At 39.4% G+C, this 17383-nt stretch overlaps 1 protein-coding gene across 1 annotated transcript in view; it reads left to right on the forward strand.

Annotated features, from left to right (window-relative positions):
- The window catches only part of LOC133640914 (kinesin-like protein KIF3C), a 56655-nt gene that overhangs the window by 33990 nt on the left and 5282 nt on the right, over window positions 1–17383 (forward strand). Inside the window, exons 2-7 of the mRNA XM_062034615.1 lie at window positions 3714–3815; window positions 3887–4009; window positions 4109–4227; window positions 13354–13470; window positions 13710–13818; window positions 13886–14031. Of these exons, the coding sequence (XP_061890599.1) occupies window positions 3714–3815; window positions 3887–4009; window positions 4109–4227; window positions 13354–13470; window positions 13710–13818; window positions 13886–14031 (716 nt within the window). The remainder of the gene's footprint in view (window positions 1–3713; window positions 3816–3886; window positions 4010–4108; window positions 4228–13353; window positions 13471–13709; window positions 13819–13885; window positions 14032–17383) is intronic.

Raw genomic sequence — 17383 nt, forward strand, 5'->3', positions numbered from 1 at the left:
ACGTCACCGCACAGGGAAAGGAGTGTGAGCCTCATCTCCTCGAACTCCTCCGATGTGGGGCTTTTCCTCGGTGCAGGCATCACGGTCTATCTGCCGACGCATCCAGCAACAGAAGGAAAAATCCACCTCCGTATCTCAGGCCGGTAATGCTAGCCGGCTCCGGTGTGCTAGCTCGCAGCACCGATCGACACAAGCTACAAAGTGTCACGGCACAGTGACACAGCGAAGCCAAAAAAGCACAAAAGTACAAAAAAGTACAAAAAGTTGTACTAGCTTTGCACAAGGCGATTGCCAAACTCAACAGCCCCACTTCGAAAACAGCCAAACGCGCGCGAACTCCAAACCAGAAGTGACGTGAGCTTGGCATTGTCTTGCTGAAATAAGCAGGGGCGTCCATGGTAACGTTGCTTGGATGGCAACATATGTTGCTCCAAAACCTGTATGTACCTTTCAGCATTAATGGCACCTTCACAGATGTGTAAGTTACCCATGTCTTGGGCACTAATACACCCCCATACTATCACAGATGCTGGCTTTTCAACTTTGCGCCTATAACAATCCGGATGGTTCTTTTCCTCGACGTCCACAGTTTCCAAAAACAATTTGAAATGTGGACTCGTCAGACCACAGAACACTTTTCCACTTTGTATCAGTCCATCTTAGATGAGCTCAGGCCCAGCAAAGCCGACGGCGTTTCTGGGTGTTGTTGATAAACGGTTTTCGCCTTGCATAGTGAGTTTTAACTTGCACTTACAGATGTAGCGACCAACTGTAGTTACTGACAGTGGGTTTCTGATGTGTTCCTGAGCCCATGTGGTGATATCCTTTACACACTGATGTCGCTTGTTGATGCAGTACAGCCTGAGGGATCGAAGGTCACGGGCTTAGCTGCTTACGTGCAGTGATTTCTCCAGATTCTCTGAACCCTTTGATGATATTACGGACCGTAGATGGTGAAATCCCTAAATTCCTTGCAATAGCTGGTTGAGACGTTTTTCTTAAACTGTTCAACAATTTGCTCACGCATTTGTTGACAAAGTGGTGACCCTCGCCCCATCCTTGTTTGTGAATGACTGAGCATTTCATGGAATCTACTTTTATACCCAATCATGGCACCCACCTGTTCCCAATTTGCCTGTTCACCTGTGGGATGTTCCAAATAAGTGTTTGATGAGCATTCCTCAACTTTATCAGTATTTATTACCACCTTTCCCAACTTCTTTGTCACGTGTTGCTGGCGTCAAATTCTAAAGTTAATTATTATTAGCAAAAAAAAAAAAAGTTTATCAGTTTGAACATTAAATATGTTGTCTTTGTAGCATATTCAACTGAATATGGGTTGAAAATGATTTGCAAATCATTGTATTCCATTTATATTTACATCTAACACAATTTCCCAACTCATATGGAAACGGGGTTTGTAATAAACAGCACTTGTATTTGTTTACACAAACTGTGCAGCTGTATTTCATGTTTTTGCTATTGTTCATATTATTAGCCATGATCTGCTGTGTTGATTCATCAAATGCCGAACGCAGCGGGTGTGTATGGAACTGTGTGTGCGTGTGTTTGTGTGTATGTGACACAGAGGGAGCCGAGCTAAGCAACAGCAAGCTGAGCTCTGCTCCGACAGGATGAATTAAACATCGGCAGGGTGCATCAATACAAACCTCATTAATCCTGCTTCACAACTGATATGTGGACTAAGTCATTAACTTGCCAAAGGAGCTGATCATGTCTCGCTCAAATTTGTACAGACAAAGTTTAATATAGTACTTGCTATCTGCTAATAATTCAGTGTGTACAATTGAATAGCTGAGTTGCTCAGGCAGTAATGTGTTTATAAAAGTTTAGATTGGGGTAAACAATTTCTTAATGGGGAAGGACGTTAATGTCTCTTGTTTTCATGTTAGCATTTAAGCTGGCGCCAGTCTATCTGTGAGTTTATTAATGTGCAGTCATCAGTTGTGGGATTTTTACCACGGTTATCATTAATATTGTTTATCGTTACATCCCTGCACTGTAATTACATATTTTATGGTAACTTGAATTGAAAGTTTTTTGATGACGCAATCTGCAGGGAGGGGGGAAAAAAAGTGTGGCATCTATGAATCCGTCGGGGCACAGGAAGTTGTCTCACAAATCAGTCCACTCAACATTTACCAGCAGGAAGATGCTTTGACGAGACATGATGTGTGCAAAAGTTAACAAAGTGCAGCGTTTACTCATGACGACGTTCAGCACAATGATTAGAAAATGTGAATTACTTTCAGTACTAGGGATGTGCCAATCAATCGGCTGATTTTCGCCTAAAAAAATTATGTAACTGCCATTTCTGATGTCATCCTTTTAAAGGCCTACTGAAACCCACTACTACCAACCACGCAGTCTGATAGTTTATATATCAATGATGAAATCTTAACATTGCAACACATGCCAATACGGCCGGGTTAACTTATAAAGTGCAATTTTAAAATTCCTGCTACACTTCCGGTTGAAAAACTCCTTTGGATATGATTTATGCGCGTGACGTCACAAAAGCAATTCTTTCCCACGCCATGAACCAAGTCGTAACAGTAGGCTGGCGACATACTGTCACGACTTGGTTCATGGCGTGGTTGGTTCTCCCAGAAGGCAAAGGAAAATTGGCGCGTGCGAGGCGTGAATTTAAATACATGTTTATTTAACAATAAAAAGGAATAAACAAAAGGCGCTCACAGTGGAGGTACAAAACGACTATGAAAACAAAACACTAGCACAGAGGCAGAACTAGGACATAAAACAAACTTGCAAACTAAGGCTTGAATAAAGAAAAACTTACTTGGAACCAGAACAGGACATGAAAAAGAACAGCATGGATCATGAGCGTGAACAGAGTGGCAGGAGTGAATGTGATGTCGCCAGCACGAACAACAGAAACAGAAAAGCTTATATAGTGACATGATCAGTGAAAACAGGTGCGTGACTCTAACCGTGAACAGGTGCGTGACATGACAATGTGAACCAGGTGAAACTAATGGTTGCTATGGTGACAAATAAAAGTGCACAAAAAGTCCAAAACCAAATCCGAACATGACTAAAACAAAACATAATCACAGACATGACAAAATACTACATTTTTTTTTACTTTTAAGGCATATATTTCCAGAAAATATAATAATTGTTTGACTTTTGGAGCATTTTGACACCAATAACAATCCTTTCAATCTTTGTATTTAAATGTTTTGCTGTAGAGTCATCTTTTGCCATTTCGCACTTCACCTTATCGCAAATCTTTTGGAGTTATACATTTTTTATTTTTTTAAAAACATTTTTGGTCCTAAATTAAGAATTTTCAAGCATACACATGGCTAAATGTACTAAAAATACTCCAGTAATATTGGCTACTAGAGGAGACCAGACCAATTAGTGTGTGCTGTTCAGTATCGTGGCCACTGGTTGGCTCAGCCTCAGGCAGCATTACTATACTGGATTAAAATAGTGTAAAGGTGACTAAGGGGTGTTATTTTATAATGTTAAAAAAATATTTAGAAGGTTGTAAACAGGTTTCGTTACGCCCTAGCGATGAAAATATGTGAATATAAAATTTTATTTTTTTTACTAAAACCAACTAACAACGATAAACAAGGGATGTACAATATTAGGTACATTTGAGAGTGTTTTAACTTGAGTCTTACAAATACAGGGTCTTGTTTTCTTTATTTTGTTTCTAGGCAATGGAGAGCAAGCTGCTGGTCGGTGGAAAGAACATCATAGATCACACCAATGAGCAGCAGAAGATGTTAGAGGGGAAAAGGCACGAGATAGCTGAGCAGGTACGTGTCTGTATATTACAAAAAAGGTAATAATCTTCCCCACAGTTCAACTTCCTAATCGTTGCTTGCAGACACGCAGAGAGAGGGAGATGCAGCAGCAGATGTTGGTGCAGGACGACGAGACACTGGAGCTGAGGGATACTTTTACTTCTCTGCAGCAAGAGGTCGAGGCAAAGACCAAGAAACTCAAAAAGGTAGACAAACACATGTCCTGACATGACGGTGATGCCGCTGCCAGGGGCAGCTGAGTGTCAGCTAGTATTTTGTCTGCTTTGTCGCTTCCTGCACTGTAGTTGTATGCCAAGCTTCAGTGCATCAAAGCTGAGATCCAGGATGTGAATGATGAACACGTGAGGAGCCGCCAGGAGCTGGAGCAGACGCAGAATGAACTCACCAGAGAGCTCAAGTTCAAGTAAGAAAGAAATCTGCAAGGTCAATGCTCTAATTAAAATTATATAGTTATAATTAGCATTCATTTTTGGAGAAATTGTGTGTGAATGCTGGAAAAGCTGCAGCCGAATTGAAATGTCAAAAAGAGCGAGCAGAGCATAAGCTGAAGATAAACTGACATGCTGTTGAAATTAAAACAGGTCATTTGCATGTCAGTCATAGTTTAAAGTAAAAGTTAAAGTCCCAACGATAGTCACACACACACTAGGTGTGATGAAATTATCCTCTGCATTTGACCCATCCCCATGCTCACCCCCTGGGAGGTCAGGGGAGCAGTGAGAAGCAGCGGTGGCCATGCTCGGGAATCATTTTGGTGATTTAAAGGCCTACTGAAACCCACTACTACCGACCACGCAGTCTGATAGTTTATATATCAATGATGAAATCTTAACATTGCAACACATGCCAATACGGCCGGGTTAGATTAGTAAAGTGCAATTTTAAATTTCCCGCGAAAATATCCTGCTGAAAACGTCTCGGTATGATGACGTTTGCGCGTGACGTCACGGATTGTAGCGGACATTTTGGGACACCATTGTGGCCAGCTATTAAGTCGTCTGTTTTCATCGCAAACTTCCACAGTATTCTGGACATCTGTGTTGGTGAATATTTTGCAATTTGTTCAATGAACAATGGAGACAGCAAAGAAGAAAGCTGTAGGTGGGAAGCGGTGTATTAGCGGCCGGCTGCAGCAACACAAACACGTAGCCGGTGTTTCATTGTTTACATTCCCGAAAGATGACAGTCAAGCTTTACCATTGGCCTGTGAAGAACTGGGACAACAGAGACTCTTACCAGGAGGACTTTGAGTTGGATACGCGGTACCGTGAGTACGCAGCTGCGGCTTCCAAACATTTGATCGCTTGCCCGTACGTGCGTGCCGCTATGTGCATGTCACGTACGTAACTTTGGGGACTTTGGGGAAATATATGTGCTGTATGAACTTTGCAGAGGTGAACGGTACTTTGGGCTGTGGGATTGAGTGTGTTGTGCGGGTGTTTGATTTGTATTGGCGGGTTATATGGACAGGAGGGGGGAGGTGTTTGTTATGCGGGATTAATTTGTGGCATATTAAATATAAGCCTGGTTGTGTTGTGGCTAATAGAGTATATATATATGTCTTGTGTTTATTTACTGTTTTAGTCATTCCCAGCTGAATATCAGGTCCCACCCGCCTCTCACAGCATCTTCCCTATCTGAATCGCTTCCACTGCCCTCTAGTCCTTCACTCTCACTTTCCTCATCCACAAATCTTTCATCCTCGCTCAAATTAATGGGGAAATCGTCGCTTTCTCTGTCCGAATCGCTCTCGCTGCTGGTGGCCATGATTGTAAACAATGTGCAGATGCGAGGAGCTCCACAACCTGTGACGTCACGCTACTTCCGGTACAGGCAAGGCTTTTTTATCAGCGACCAAAAGTTGCGAACTTTATCGTCGAGGTTCTCTACTAAATCCTTCCAGCAAAAATATGGCAATGTCGCGAAATGATCAAGTATGACACATAGAATGGATCTGCTATCCCCGTTTAAATAAGAAAATCGCATTTCAATAGGCCTTTAACCCCGTTTAAATAAGAAAATCGCATTTCAATAGGCCTTTAAAGTACCAATGATTGTCACACACACACTAGATGTGGTGAAATTTGTCCTCTGCATTTGACCCATCCCCTTGTTCACCCCCTGGGAGGTGAGGGGAGCAGTGGGCAGCAGCGGTGCCACGCCCGGGAATCATTTTTCGTGATTTAACCCCCAATTCCAACTCTTGATGCTGAGTGTCAAGCCGGGAGGCAATGGGTCCCATTTTTATAGTCTTTGGTATGACTCGGCCGGGGTTTGAACTCACAACCTTCCAGTCTCAGGGCGGACACTCTAACCACAAAGCCACTGAGTGACCAGCAACATAAATAAAAAACATAAATAAATACAACATCATTTTATTTTGCCAACTCGGCATGTTTAAAAAAAAACCTCTAAATGCGTGAAATGCATGGAAATGCGTGAAATGCACCCAGCAACAACTGCTGGCATCTCCCGCTGCTAACATGGGAACAGTTAGCGTAGCTGTAAAATTGTGCCAATTAACAAAATACATTAACTTTATGTGTAAACGTACAAAAGTAGCTCTACAGTCGTCCTTCAAAAATGCCCGACAATTGGTTCAGACATGACTGCGATAAATGAATTTCCGTGAAGTAGGATTTATTCATTATAAATCTATTATTTTTTATAGCATAAAAAAACTGTTTATTAATTTCTAAATACATTTTAACATGATGAGAGCACTTTAAACATGAAATAACACTCTTTAGTTACCTTTACACTATTTTAATCCAATATAGTACTGCTGCCTGAGGCTGAGCCAATCAGTGGTCACGATACTGAACAGCGCTTGGATTGGCATGGTCTGCTCCAGTGGCCAATATTACTGTTTCTTTGGCCATTTCTTTTTGCTTGAAAATGCTTCATTTAGTACCAAAATGTGTAGAATATGCGTTAAAAAGATATACCAAACAAATCTGCACTGTGGTGGAGCAATATTTGAAGTGCAATTGGCGAGGGAAGACTGTAATGCTAACATAAAACGTGCTAACGTTAGCATGGTAACATTGGAACAGTAAAATGAAAGTGAAATATGGTGCCAAAAGGGTAACTGCAAAGACTGATTCCTCAGGGTTTACATTGAGTGGTCAAAAACAAACAAACATTGAGCTGCCCTTCTACAGCCTGTAGAACCCCCATTGGCTACTAAAGGACCTTTAGCTGCCTAAGACCCCGTTTACACTAAGTCGGATAAGGTTATATTGTAAATAATGTAAATAATGCAATGTGATTATCTTGTGTGATGACTGTATTATGATGATAGTATATATCTGATAGTATATATCTGTATCATGAATCAATTTAAGTGGACCCCGACTTAAACAAGTTGAAAAACGTATTCGGGTGTTACCATTTAGTGGTCAATTGTACGGAATATGTACTTCACTGTGCAACCTACACTACCGTTCAAAAGTTTGGGGTCACATTGAAATGTCCTTATTTTTTAAGGAAAAGCACTGTACTTTTCAATGAAGATAACTTTAAACTAGTCTTAACTTTAAAGAAATACACTCTATACATTGCTAATGTGGTAAATGACTATTCTAGCTGCAAATGTCTGGTTTTTGGTGCAATATCTACATAGGTGTATAGAGGCCCATTTCCAGAAACTTATCACTCCAGTGTTCTAATGGTACAATGTGTTTGCTCATTGGCTCAGAAGGCTAATTGATGATTAGAAAACCCTTGTGCAATCATGTTCACACATCTGAAAACAGTTTAGCTCGTTACAGAAGCTACAAAATTGACCTTCCTTTGAGCAGATTGAGTTTCTGGAGCATCACATTTGTGGGGTCAATTAAACGCTCAAAATGGCCAGAAAAAGAGAACTTTCATCTGAAACTCGACAGTCTATTCTTGTTCTTAGAAATGAAGGCGAATCCACAAAATTGTTTGGGTGACCCCAAACTTTTGAACGGTAGTGTACTAATAAAAGTCTCAATCAATCAATCAATCAATCCAGGGTAAATCTCACCTAACCTTATCCGTGTCCACACGGACCCCCGCCGGCGCAACACGACCTAGTACGCATGCGCGGGGAAAAAAAAACATAAATCCACCTGAGCGTCCATCTGCTCCAAGCTCTCCAGTAGATGACTTTACTTCACTGTGAAGTTATTCAAAAGAGCCATATTGTAAATAGTTTGCTGTGCATTTTACATTTGGTTTGCTGTGTTTTGTGTGCAAGTTTTTAAATTAAAATGTACTGTGAACAATATCCAGTGTTGTGCTATTTCAATTAACTGGAATCCAGTGTGCTGTGGGGCCCTATTGTAGTGAATCACACCTGAGCCATCATACATGAATCAAATCTTTAATCGACTTGAGAAAGTAGACAATGCGATAAAGAACATTTTACAACAATTACAACAATTCATCTAGACAGAGAATACCCAAAGTATTCTTTCGTGAGATATGGCGTCAGGGGATAAGCTGGGTCACCCAAAAGAAAAACAGGGACCGGATCTTCATCTTCCAGCAGTTGTTTGGGACATGAGGGGATGTTCCATCTTTCAGTGGCGGAGTTAGCGAAGATGCAGGCATCATGCACACAGCCTGGCCATTTCACAGTCACATCCATGAAGCAATATTTGTAGTCACACACCGCCTGTATCACATCCACGGGAGGAAGGTAAAAAGTTTTTCGCTAAGTAGAATCATAGCTGACCCGGACATTCGAAAGTTGTCTTGCCGTCTGAGAAGTGTTGTATCCGAAATAGCTGCAATCGCCCGTTGCCTTCTCTTAAGATATTGATTTGTGATTTCTACAAGCGTCTGTACTAGAGATGTCCGATAATGGCTTTTTTGCCGATATTCCGATATTGTCCAACTCTTAATTACAGATTCCGATTTCAACCGATACCGTTATATACAGTCGTGGAATTAACACATTATTATGCCTAATTTTGTTGTGATGCACCGCTGGATGCATTAAACCAGGGGTGTCCAAACTTTTTCCACTGAGGGCCAAACACTGAAGAATCAAAGCAAGCGGGGGCCATTTTTATATTTTTTTATTTTCAAAACCAATACAATATATGTATAAAAAAAATACATTTAGGCCTTCACTCAGGCTTGATCCCGGGGACCCCAAAGGGTTTCGGTCAAAAAAATATAAAAAATGTGTCATTATTTAGTATTATTATTATTATTATTATTATTATTATTCAAAGTTTAAATCTCTAGATCAACATTAGGTCTATCTGTCAATATAAAATTGTTTTTAAATATTTAAGTCGTATGCCCTTTTTGTCAAAGAAATCCCTGTTTTTTTTATGGAAAAAACACAAGACATGCAAAGTTTTCCCCCAATAACATTTTTAAGTGGAATATTTCAAATTATATAATAATTGGATCTTATAACATAACTCATAACAACATTGATTTGTATTTATTATAATTTGTTGAGCAATAACACTTAAAAAAAAAAAAAGTCCCACTAAAAAAGGGTCCTGCTCAGTAAAGTGTTAAAAAATAAATGGTACATTTTTTTTAAAAACTTTTAACACAGTAGTCTCGAGATCAACTTCAGATCTATCCGTCACTTATAACTTTTATTGTTGTTTATTATGTTTCTTGTTTGTTCGTTTTAGGCACTTCTTTAAAAAAAAAAACAAAAAAAACTTATTTTTTATATGGTAAACATAAAATATGCAACATTTTCCCCAAAAAATATCTCAAAGTGTAATATTTAATGTGACGTAATTAGACCTTTGAATAGATAAACAATTCATAATAACATTGTTTTTGATTGATTATTATTTTTCAAAGAAAGAAACAGCCTGCATGACAGCTTTGTGTTATTAGAGTCAACATTGCAAAATGTTCTTGTTACATTTCACATGTTTGCTCTTTTATGCCCCTTGTTATGTTTTTTTATTTTTTTTAATCTTATTTTTAGAATGTGCTGTGGGGCCGTTAAAAAATTACCTGCGGGCCACAAATGGCCCCCGGGCCGCACTTTGGACACCCCTGCATTAAACAATGTAACTTTACCATTGATTAACGTGGACCCCGACTTAAACAAGTTGAAAAACGTATTCGGGTGTTACCATTTAGTGGTCAATTGTACGGAATATGTACTGTACTGTGCAATATACTAATACAAGTTTCAATCAATCAATCAAAAACAAGGTTTTCCAAAATAAGAGAACAACTTCAACTTCAGTTATGGAAAAAAGTGCCAACATGGCACTGCCATATTTATTATTGAAGTCACAAAGTGCATTATTTGTTTTAACATGCCTCAAAACAGCAGCTTGGAATTTGGGACATGCTCTCCCTGAGATAATCCTGATACCCACTACAACTATGGGAAATACTATACTTTGACTTTCACAAAGTGCATTTAAAAAAAATTTTTTTTTAAACATGCCTCAAAACAACAGCTACAAAAACAATGAGGGCACACAGCTTCAGTCCAGTGTATACTAGAGCCTATTTGCCAACCTTGAGACCTCCGAACTCGGGAGATGGTTATGTTGTGTTACGATGCGGATGTTCTCCCGAAATGTGTTTGTCATTCTTGTTTGGTGTGGGTTCACAGTGTGGCGCATATTTGTAACAGTGTTAAAGTTGTTTATAAAGTTGTGTGACCTGTATGGCTGTTGACCAAGTATGCTTGCATTCACTTATGTGTGTGTAAAATATATTATGTGACTGGGCCGGCACGCTGTTTGTATGGAGGAAAAGCAGACGTGACGACATGTTGTAGAGGACGCTAAAGGCAGTGCCTTTAAGGCACGCCCCCAATATTGTTGTCCGGGTGGAAATCGGGAGAAATTCGGGAGAATGGTTTCCCCGGGAGATTTTCGGGAGGGGCACTGAAATTCGTGAGTCTCCCGGGAAAATTGGGAGGGTTGGCAAGTATGCCGTACGTCCGTGTTTTACCGGATATGTACCGCTCCGTACAGCAGCGTCTTAAAAAGTCATTCATTTTACTTTTTGAAACTGATACCGATAATTTCCGATATTACATTTTAAAGCATTTATCGGCCGATAATATCGGCAGTCCGATATTATCGGACATCTCTAGTCTGTACATGTACAAGAAGGAGAAACACGGGCATGTCTGGATGATCCGCCTCCATCTTTGTTATGAAGCTGGCTGTGGCGCGTTCTTTCTGATGTCTCTTCCTGTGTGGGGCGCGGTCTTTCTGGCGTCACTTCCTGTATGGGCGCGGTCATTCTGGCGTCACTTCCTCTCCGAACTCACTTTGTAAATGATCAATGAGTCCATACAAAGCAAAGTGCCGTAGATTCAAGAAATACACGGCGCACTTAGCCGTGTAAAAATTTGTCCGAGGGGGGTACCTTAAACGCTGGTTTAGTGTGGCTGAAACGGGGCTTAGGCTAAATAATTATTAGTTTAAGGGGTTAAATGACTTAGTGTACACATGGCCTAATATAAATTCACTATAGTTGGCTCCTTGAATTTCATTGGTCAAAAGCTGATCAAAGTTAATTTTTTTTAAGTCTCAAAAAAAGGGGTATTTTTCGGAAAATGTGAATACGAACCCTCGCGTCCTGAAGGAGCTGATCGGATATGAATTGGTTGAGAAATGTGGGAGGAAAGGCGAAAAAAACCCAGGGCAGATTAAGAGTTGGACAATATCGGAATATCGGATATCGGCAAAAAAGCCATTATCGGACATCTCTAATTTTATGGGTTAACTCAGATGTGTGTTACCCATCAATGGGATTAATGCTGACTGAACAGTTTGTTCCTTACTGCTATTACAACATTGGTTGTGTTACTGTTGTGTTGTTTAACATACTTGTTCATAAATGACCATGTGTTCAAAGGAAACTACACTCCTGTGTGGGGCGCGGTCTTTGGGTCATCACTTCCTGTATGGGCGTGGTCTTTCTGGCGTCACTTCCTCTCCAAACTCACTTTGTAAATGATCAATGAGTCCATACAAAGCTAAGTGCCGGAGATAAAAGATATACACGGCGCACTTAGAAAATTTAAAATGTGTCCAAGGAGGGGGACCTTAAACGCTGGTTTAATGTGGCTGAAACGGGGCTTAGGCTAAATAATTATTCGTTTAAGGGGTTAAATGACTTAGTGTACACATGGCCTAATATAAAAACACTATAATTGGCTCCTTGAATTTCATTGGTCAAAAGCTGATCAAAGTAAAAAAAATTTAAGTCTCAAAAAAAAGGGGTATTTTTACGAAAATGTGAATACGAACTCGCGTCCTGAAGGAGCTGATCGGATATGAATTGGTTGAGAAATGTGGGAGGAAGGGCGAAAAAAACCCAGGGCAGATTAAAAATAAGAAGAAAAACAAAGAAAAAATATAGATCACAGCAGTGGTGCGGGATTTTATGCGCAAATTCTTGTCGGCATTCACACAGTGTGTTGGAGTGTAGTTTCCTTTGAACACATGGTCATTTATGAACAAGTATGTTAAACAACACAACAGTAACACAACCAATGTTGTAATAGCAGTAAGGAACAAACTGCTCAGTCAGCATTAATCCCATTGATGGGTAACACACATCTGAGTTAACCCAAAAAATTAGAGATGTCCGATAATGGCTTTTTTGCCGATATCCGATATTCCGATATTGTCCAACTCTTAATTACCGATTCCGATATCAACCGATACCGATATATACAGTCGTGGAATTAACACATTATTATGCCTAATTTTGTTGTGATGCCCCACTGGATGCATTAAACAATGCAACAAGATTTTCCAAAATAAATCAACTCAAGTTATGGAAAAAAAAATGCCAACATGGCACTGCCATATTTGTTATTGAAGTCACAAAGTGCATTATTTTTTTTAACATGCCTCAAAACAGCAGCTTGGAATTTGGGACATGCATGAGGAGGTTGAGGTGGGGGGTAGGGGGGTGGGAAGCGAGGGGGGTATGTTGTAGCGTCCCGGAAGAGTTAGTGCTGCAAGGGGTTCTGGGTATTTGTTATGTTGTGTTTATGTTGTGTTACGGTGCGGATGTTCTTCCGAAATGTGTTTGTCATTCTTGTTTGGTGTGGGTTCACAGTGTGGCGCATATTTGTAACAGTGTTAAAGTTGTTTATAAGGTCACCCTCAGTGTGACCTGTATGGCTATTGACCAAGTATGCGTTGCATTCACTTGTGTGTGTGAAAAGCCATAGATATTTTGTGATTTGGCCGGCACGCAAAGGCAGTGCCTTTAAGGTTTATTGGCGCTCTGTACTCCTCCCTACGTCCGTGTACCACTCCGTACAGCTGCGTTTTAAAATGCCATAAATTTTACTTTTTGAAACCGATACCGATAATTTCCGATATTACATTTTAAAGCATTTATCGGCCGATAATATTGGCAGTCCGATATTATCGGACATCTCTACAAAAAAATTACATTACGAGGTCGCCTACAGCCACGGCTGGTAATGTTATTTACCTGGACACTGGTTATTCAGCATTCACAGTATGTTAAACTCCAAATCCTGATGCTCATTCGTCTTTCTCCCTCCTTCAACACGAAGGTATCTGATCATCGAGAACTTCATCCCTCCGGAAGAGAAGAATAAGATCATGAGCAGAATGACCTTTGACACCGAAGAGGACCAGTGGAAGTTCCAGCCTCTCGTTCCCACCGAGAGGTCAGTAAATATAAAAATACAGTAGCGTAGTAGGCCTAAGTATTCATTCAAAACAAGGCAGAGGTTTTATTTAACAAGTATATTTAATATATTTGGCCACTGTAACATTACACACAATGCACAAACATTATCAACAACGATACCCCTATTTACAGACTTCTTAGATGGAGACTGTACCATAGTTTGAGCATCACTAGGGTAGACAATTGATAGATCTTCCACTTCCTCCTTCTGTCCAGTAAACCTTTACAGATGAAGAAACGGCCGACATCAGCGGTGGGATACAAACGACCCCTCAGCCAGTACGCCAGGGTTGCCATAACGTTGGGGGTTAATACCAGATTCAGGGTAAGGCCTGCGAATTAGATTATTCGACGGGATGAACATCCATTTTCCCACTACTGTGTGTGTTAAGGCGGAGAACATCATGTTTCTGGAGCTGGACATGAACCCTCCAAACACCAACTCCCTGGGTCGCCTAAAGGAGACGGAGGGGAACCAAAGCTCCTCCGTGGACAGCTCGCCTACCAATGATGGAGGGCTACACAAATCTCGCTCCTGGTGAGTGTAATACTACTTCCTGTACATACTGACTATGTACTGTATGGTGAAATATTTGAACCAGATCCAATACTAGAGTAAGAGATATCTCTGTATCGAGGTATGTTACAGTACAGAATATGTCTCAGGGTTTCCCCTTGATGTAACTGAATGTGGCGCGCCACCACAGCATTTTAATTACTGCCCCACCTTGAAAAAAAAAAAAATTAAATAAAAAAATACCAATGGTTAGAGTGTCCGCTCTGAGGTCGGTAGGTCGTGAGTTCAAACCCCGGCCGAGTCATACCAAAGACTATAAAAATGGGACCCATTACCTCCCTGCTTGACACTCAGCATCAAGGGTTGGAATTGGGGGTTAAATCACCAAAAATGATTCCCGGGCGCGGCCACCGCTGCTGCTCGCTTTCCCCCCCCTATCACCTCCCAGGGGGTGATCAAGGGTGATGGGTCAAATGCAGAGAATAATTTCGCCACACCTAGTGTGTGTGAGTGATAAGGTTTGTTTTGTTTTTTTACCTGAAAAGAAATTAAAGCAATATATCATAGCCCCCAGAAGAAATCACACAAAGTCTGACGCTATTTTTAACTTTTATTACCAATCTTACGATAACAAACGGCACGATTCGACAGGTTTTGCCTCCTGTGCAAACACTTTCGTCTCGTGAGTCCGCGCTTCCCCGGACACACAACAACCCTTCCTCATTCTCTGCCAATCACCTTTCAGGCACGGACGGTGTGTTTGCAAACATGGGAAAAACTGACATCAAATCCAAACAACACGAACATAAAAATGTAACATTAGCTGGTTGTTACAATATGAATTGATATATATATATAGCCTATTATAAGTACATTATTATTGATGTACCGAAAAAAGATTTTGATCACCGAAAACCACGCTACCGAAACCGGATATAAACAAAACGCACGCCATTGTGACTGTCTAGACTGTTGTCAGCATGTCTGCAAGGTGGACGTAATTTTTATATATATTGCAGAAATACCCGCGGACAGCCATCTACAAAATGTGCAAATATTAAGAGGACAGTGGCGGCTTTTAAGAAAAAAAAGTCCCAACTAGAGCAACAGCCCCAATCAAGTGTTACATCATGCTCGCTGCAGCTTGCCTCTTTCATCAGGGACATTGTGGGACAGAAGTAAAGAGTCTGTAAACATACGAGTACATTTTATAATAACATCAGAAAAGATGATACATTTGTTGCTAGTTGTTTTTAATTAAAAGAAAAACTCATTAAAAGTCTGGAACCACTTGAGGAAATCTCAACAAAGTACATTGTATAAAAAGCAGCAACAATTAAAATTATGGCAAAACGATGAGAGGAAATATATAAGTTAATATTAATTAATGATAAAAGATTTGTTTTAAATGTAGGTATAGATTTTTTTAGCCTTTTTAAAGAAAATCATATCATCATAGAAAATTATGCAAATTACTCTATGACGTAATGGTGACCACGCCCCCACCGCCACTAGTATCTTGGCAGTTTAGGGGAAACCCTGTGTCTATATGTTAAAAGTAAGGTTGTCCCGATACCAATATTTTGGTACTAGTACCGGGACCAAAATGTATTTCCAACTTTGCAAAATAAAGGGGACCACAACAAATTGCCATTATTGGCTTTATTTTAACAAAATGTTTTTATTATACATTAAACATATGTTTCTTATTGCAATTAAATAATAATTTTGTCATTAATTAAGACAGTGAACATACAAGACAACTTCTCTTTTAGTAGTGAGTAAGCAAAAAAAGGCTCCTAATTTGGCTGCTGACATATGCAGTGTCATTTCTCATTCTATTATTTTGTCAAAATTATGATGGATTATTAATCTACTTGTTCATTTACTGTAAATATCTGCTCACTTTCTGTTTTAACATGTTATATCTACACTTCTGTTCAAATTTTGGTATCAATCCAACACCAAGTAGTTACTGTATAGTGTCATACATTGGTCATAATTAAAGTTCTCTTGTGTCCGGGGACATATTTTCTGGGTTCATAAACAATAAAAAAGACAAAAGATTTTGTGATAATAAAAAATACAGATGTAATCATTGTAGTATTGACTATGTACGGCTCTTGCACTTTGTATCATTAGAGTTGACGTCTGTGTTAACCCACCCATGCCATTTGTTTACATTCAAGAGCTTGCTTATGTTTACTTATTTTTCAGTACTCATATTATTTTGCACAACATATTGCATGTAATTGAAGTGAGTAAGGAAATCATTTTAATATTTACTCAATATTGTTACACCGCAATCCTGTGTTTTTGTCTGATTATGATTGTGATTAGAGATGTCCGATAATATCGGTCTGCCGATATTATCGGCCGATAAATGCGTTAAAATGTAATATCGGAAATTATCGGTATCGGTTTTTTTTTTTATCAGTATCGTTTTTTTTGGTGTTTTTTTTTTATTAAATCCACATAAAAAACACAAGATACACTTACAATTAGTGCACCAACCCAAAAAACCTCCTTCACCCATTTACACTCATTCACACTCATTCACACAAAAGGGTTGTTTCTTTCTGTTATTAATATTCTGGTTCCTACATTATATATCAATACAGTCTGCAAGGGATACAGTCCGTAAGCACACATGATTGTGCGTGCTGCTGGTCCACTAATAATACTAACCTTTAACAGTTAATTTTACAAATTTTCATTAATTACTAGTTTCTATGTAGCTGTTTTTATATTGTTTTACTTTCTTTTTTATTCAAGAAAATGTTTTTAATTTATTTATCTTATTTTATTTTATTCATTTTTTTAAAAAGTACCTTATCTTCACCAAACCTGGTTGTCCAAATTAGGCATAATAATGTGTTAATTCCACGACTGTATATATCGGTTGATATCGGTATCGGTTGATATCGGTATCGGTAATTAAAGAGTTGGACAATATCGGCCTATCGGATATCGGCAAAAAGCCATTATCGGACATCCCTAATTGTGATGCAACATTTAGTCAGTCAATAATCTTACGACAGTAAGTAACCAGATATTAACAAGAAGATTAATAATAGTTTTTAGAAAATAATACAACAGGAAATGACATAACATGTTACTGCATACATGAGTAGCAAAATTAGGAGCCTTTTTAACCTGTTTTGAAATACTATGCCAAATAATATATTATGATATTTATTGTTATTGCAGGAGATACAGATTTTAGCCCAGGGGTGTCCAAACTTTTTGACTTGGGGGCCACATTGGGCTAAACAAATTTGGTCGAGGGCCGAACGTGTATATAGCCTATACATATATACAGTATGTGTACATATTATATTAATAATTATTATAATTGGTTATTAAGAGTATG

This window comes from Entelurus aequoreus, linkage group LG23 (genome assembly GCF_033978785.1).
Source record: "Entelurus aequoreus isolate RoL-2023_Sb linkage group LG23, RoL_Eaeq_v1.1, whole genome shotgun sequence".
NCBI lineage: Eukaryota > Metazoa > Chordata > Actinopteri > Syngnathiformes > Syngnathidae > Entelurus > Entelurus aequoreus.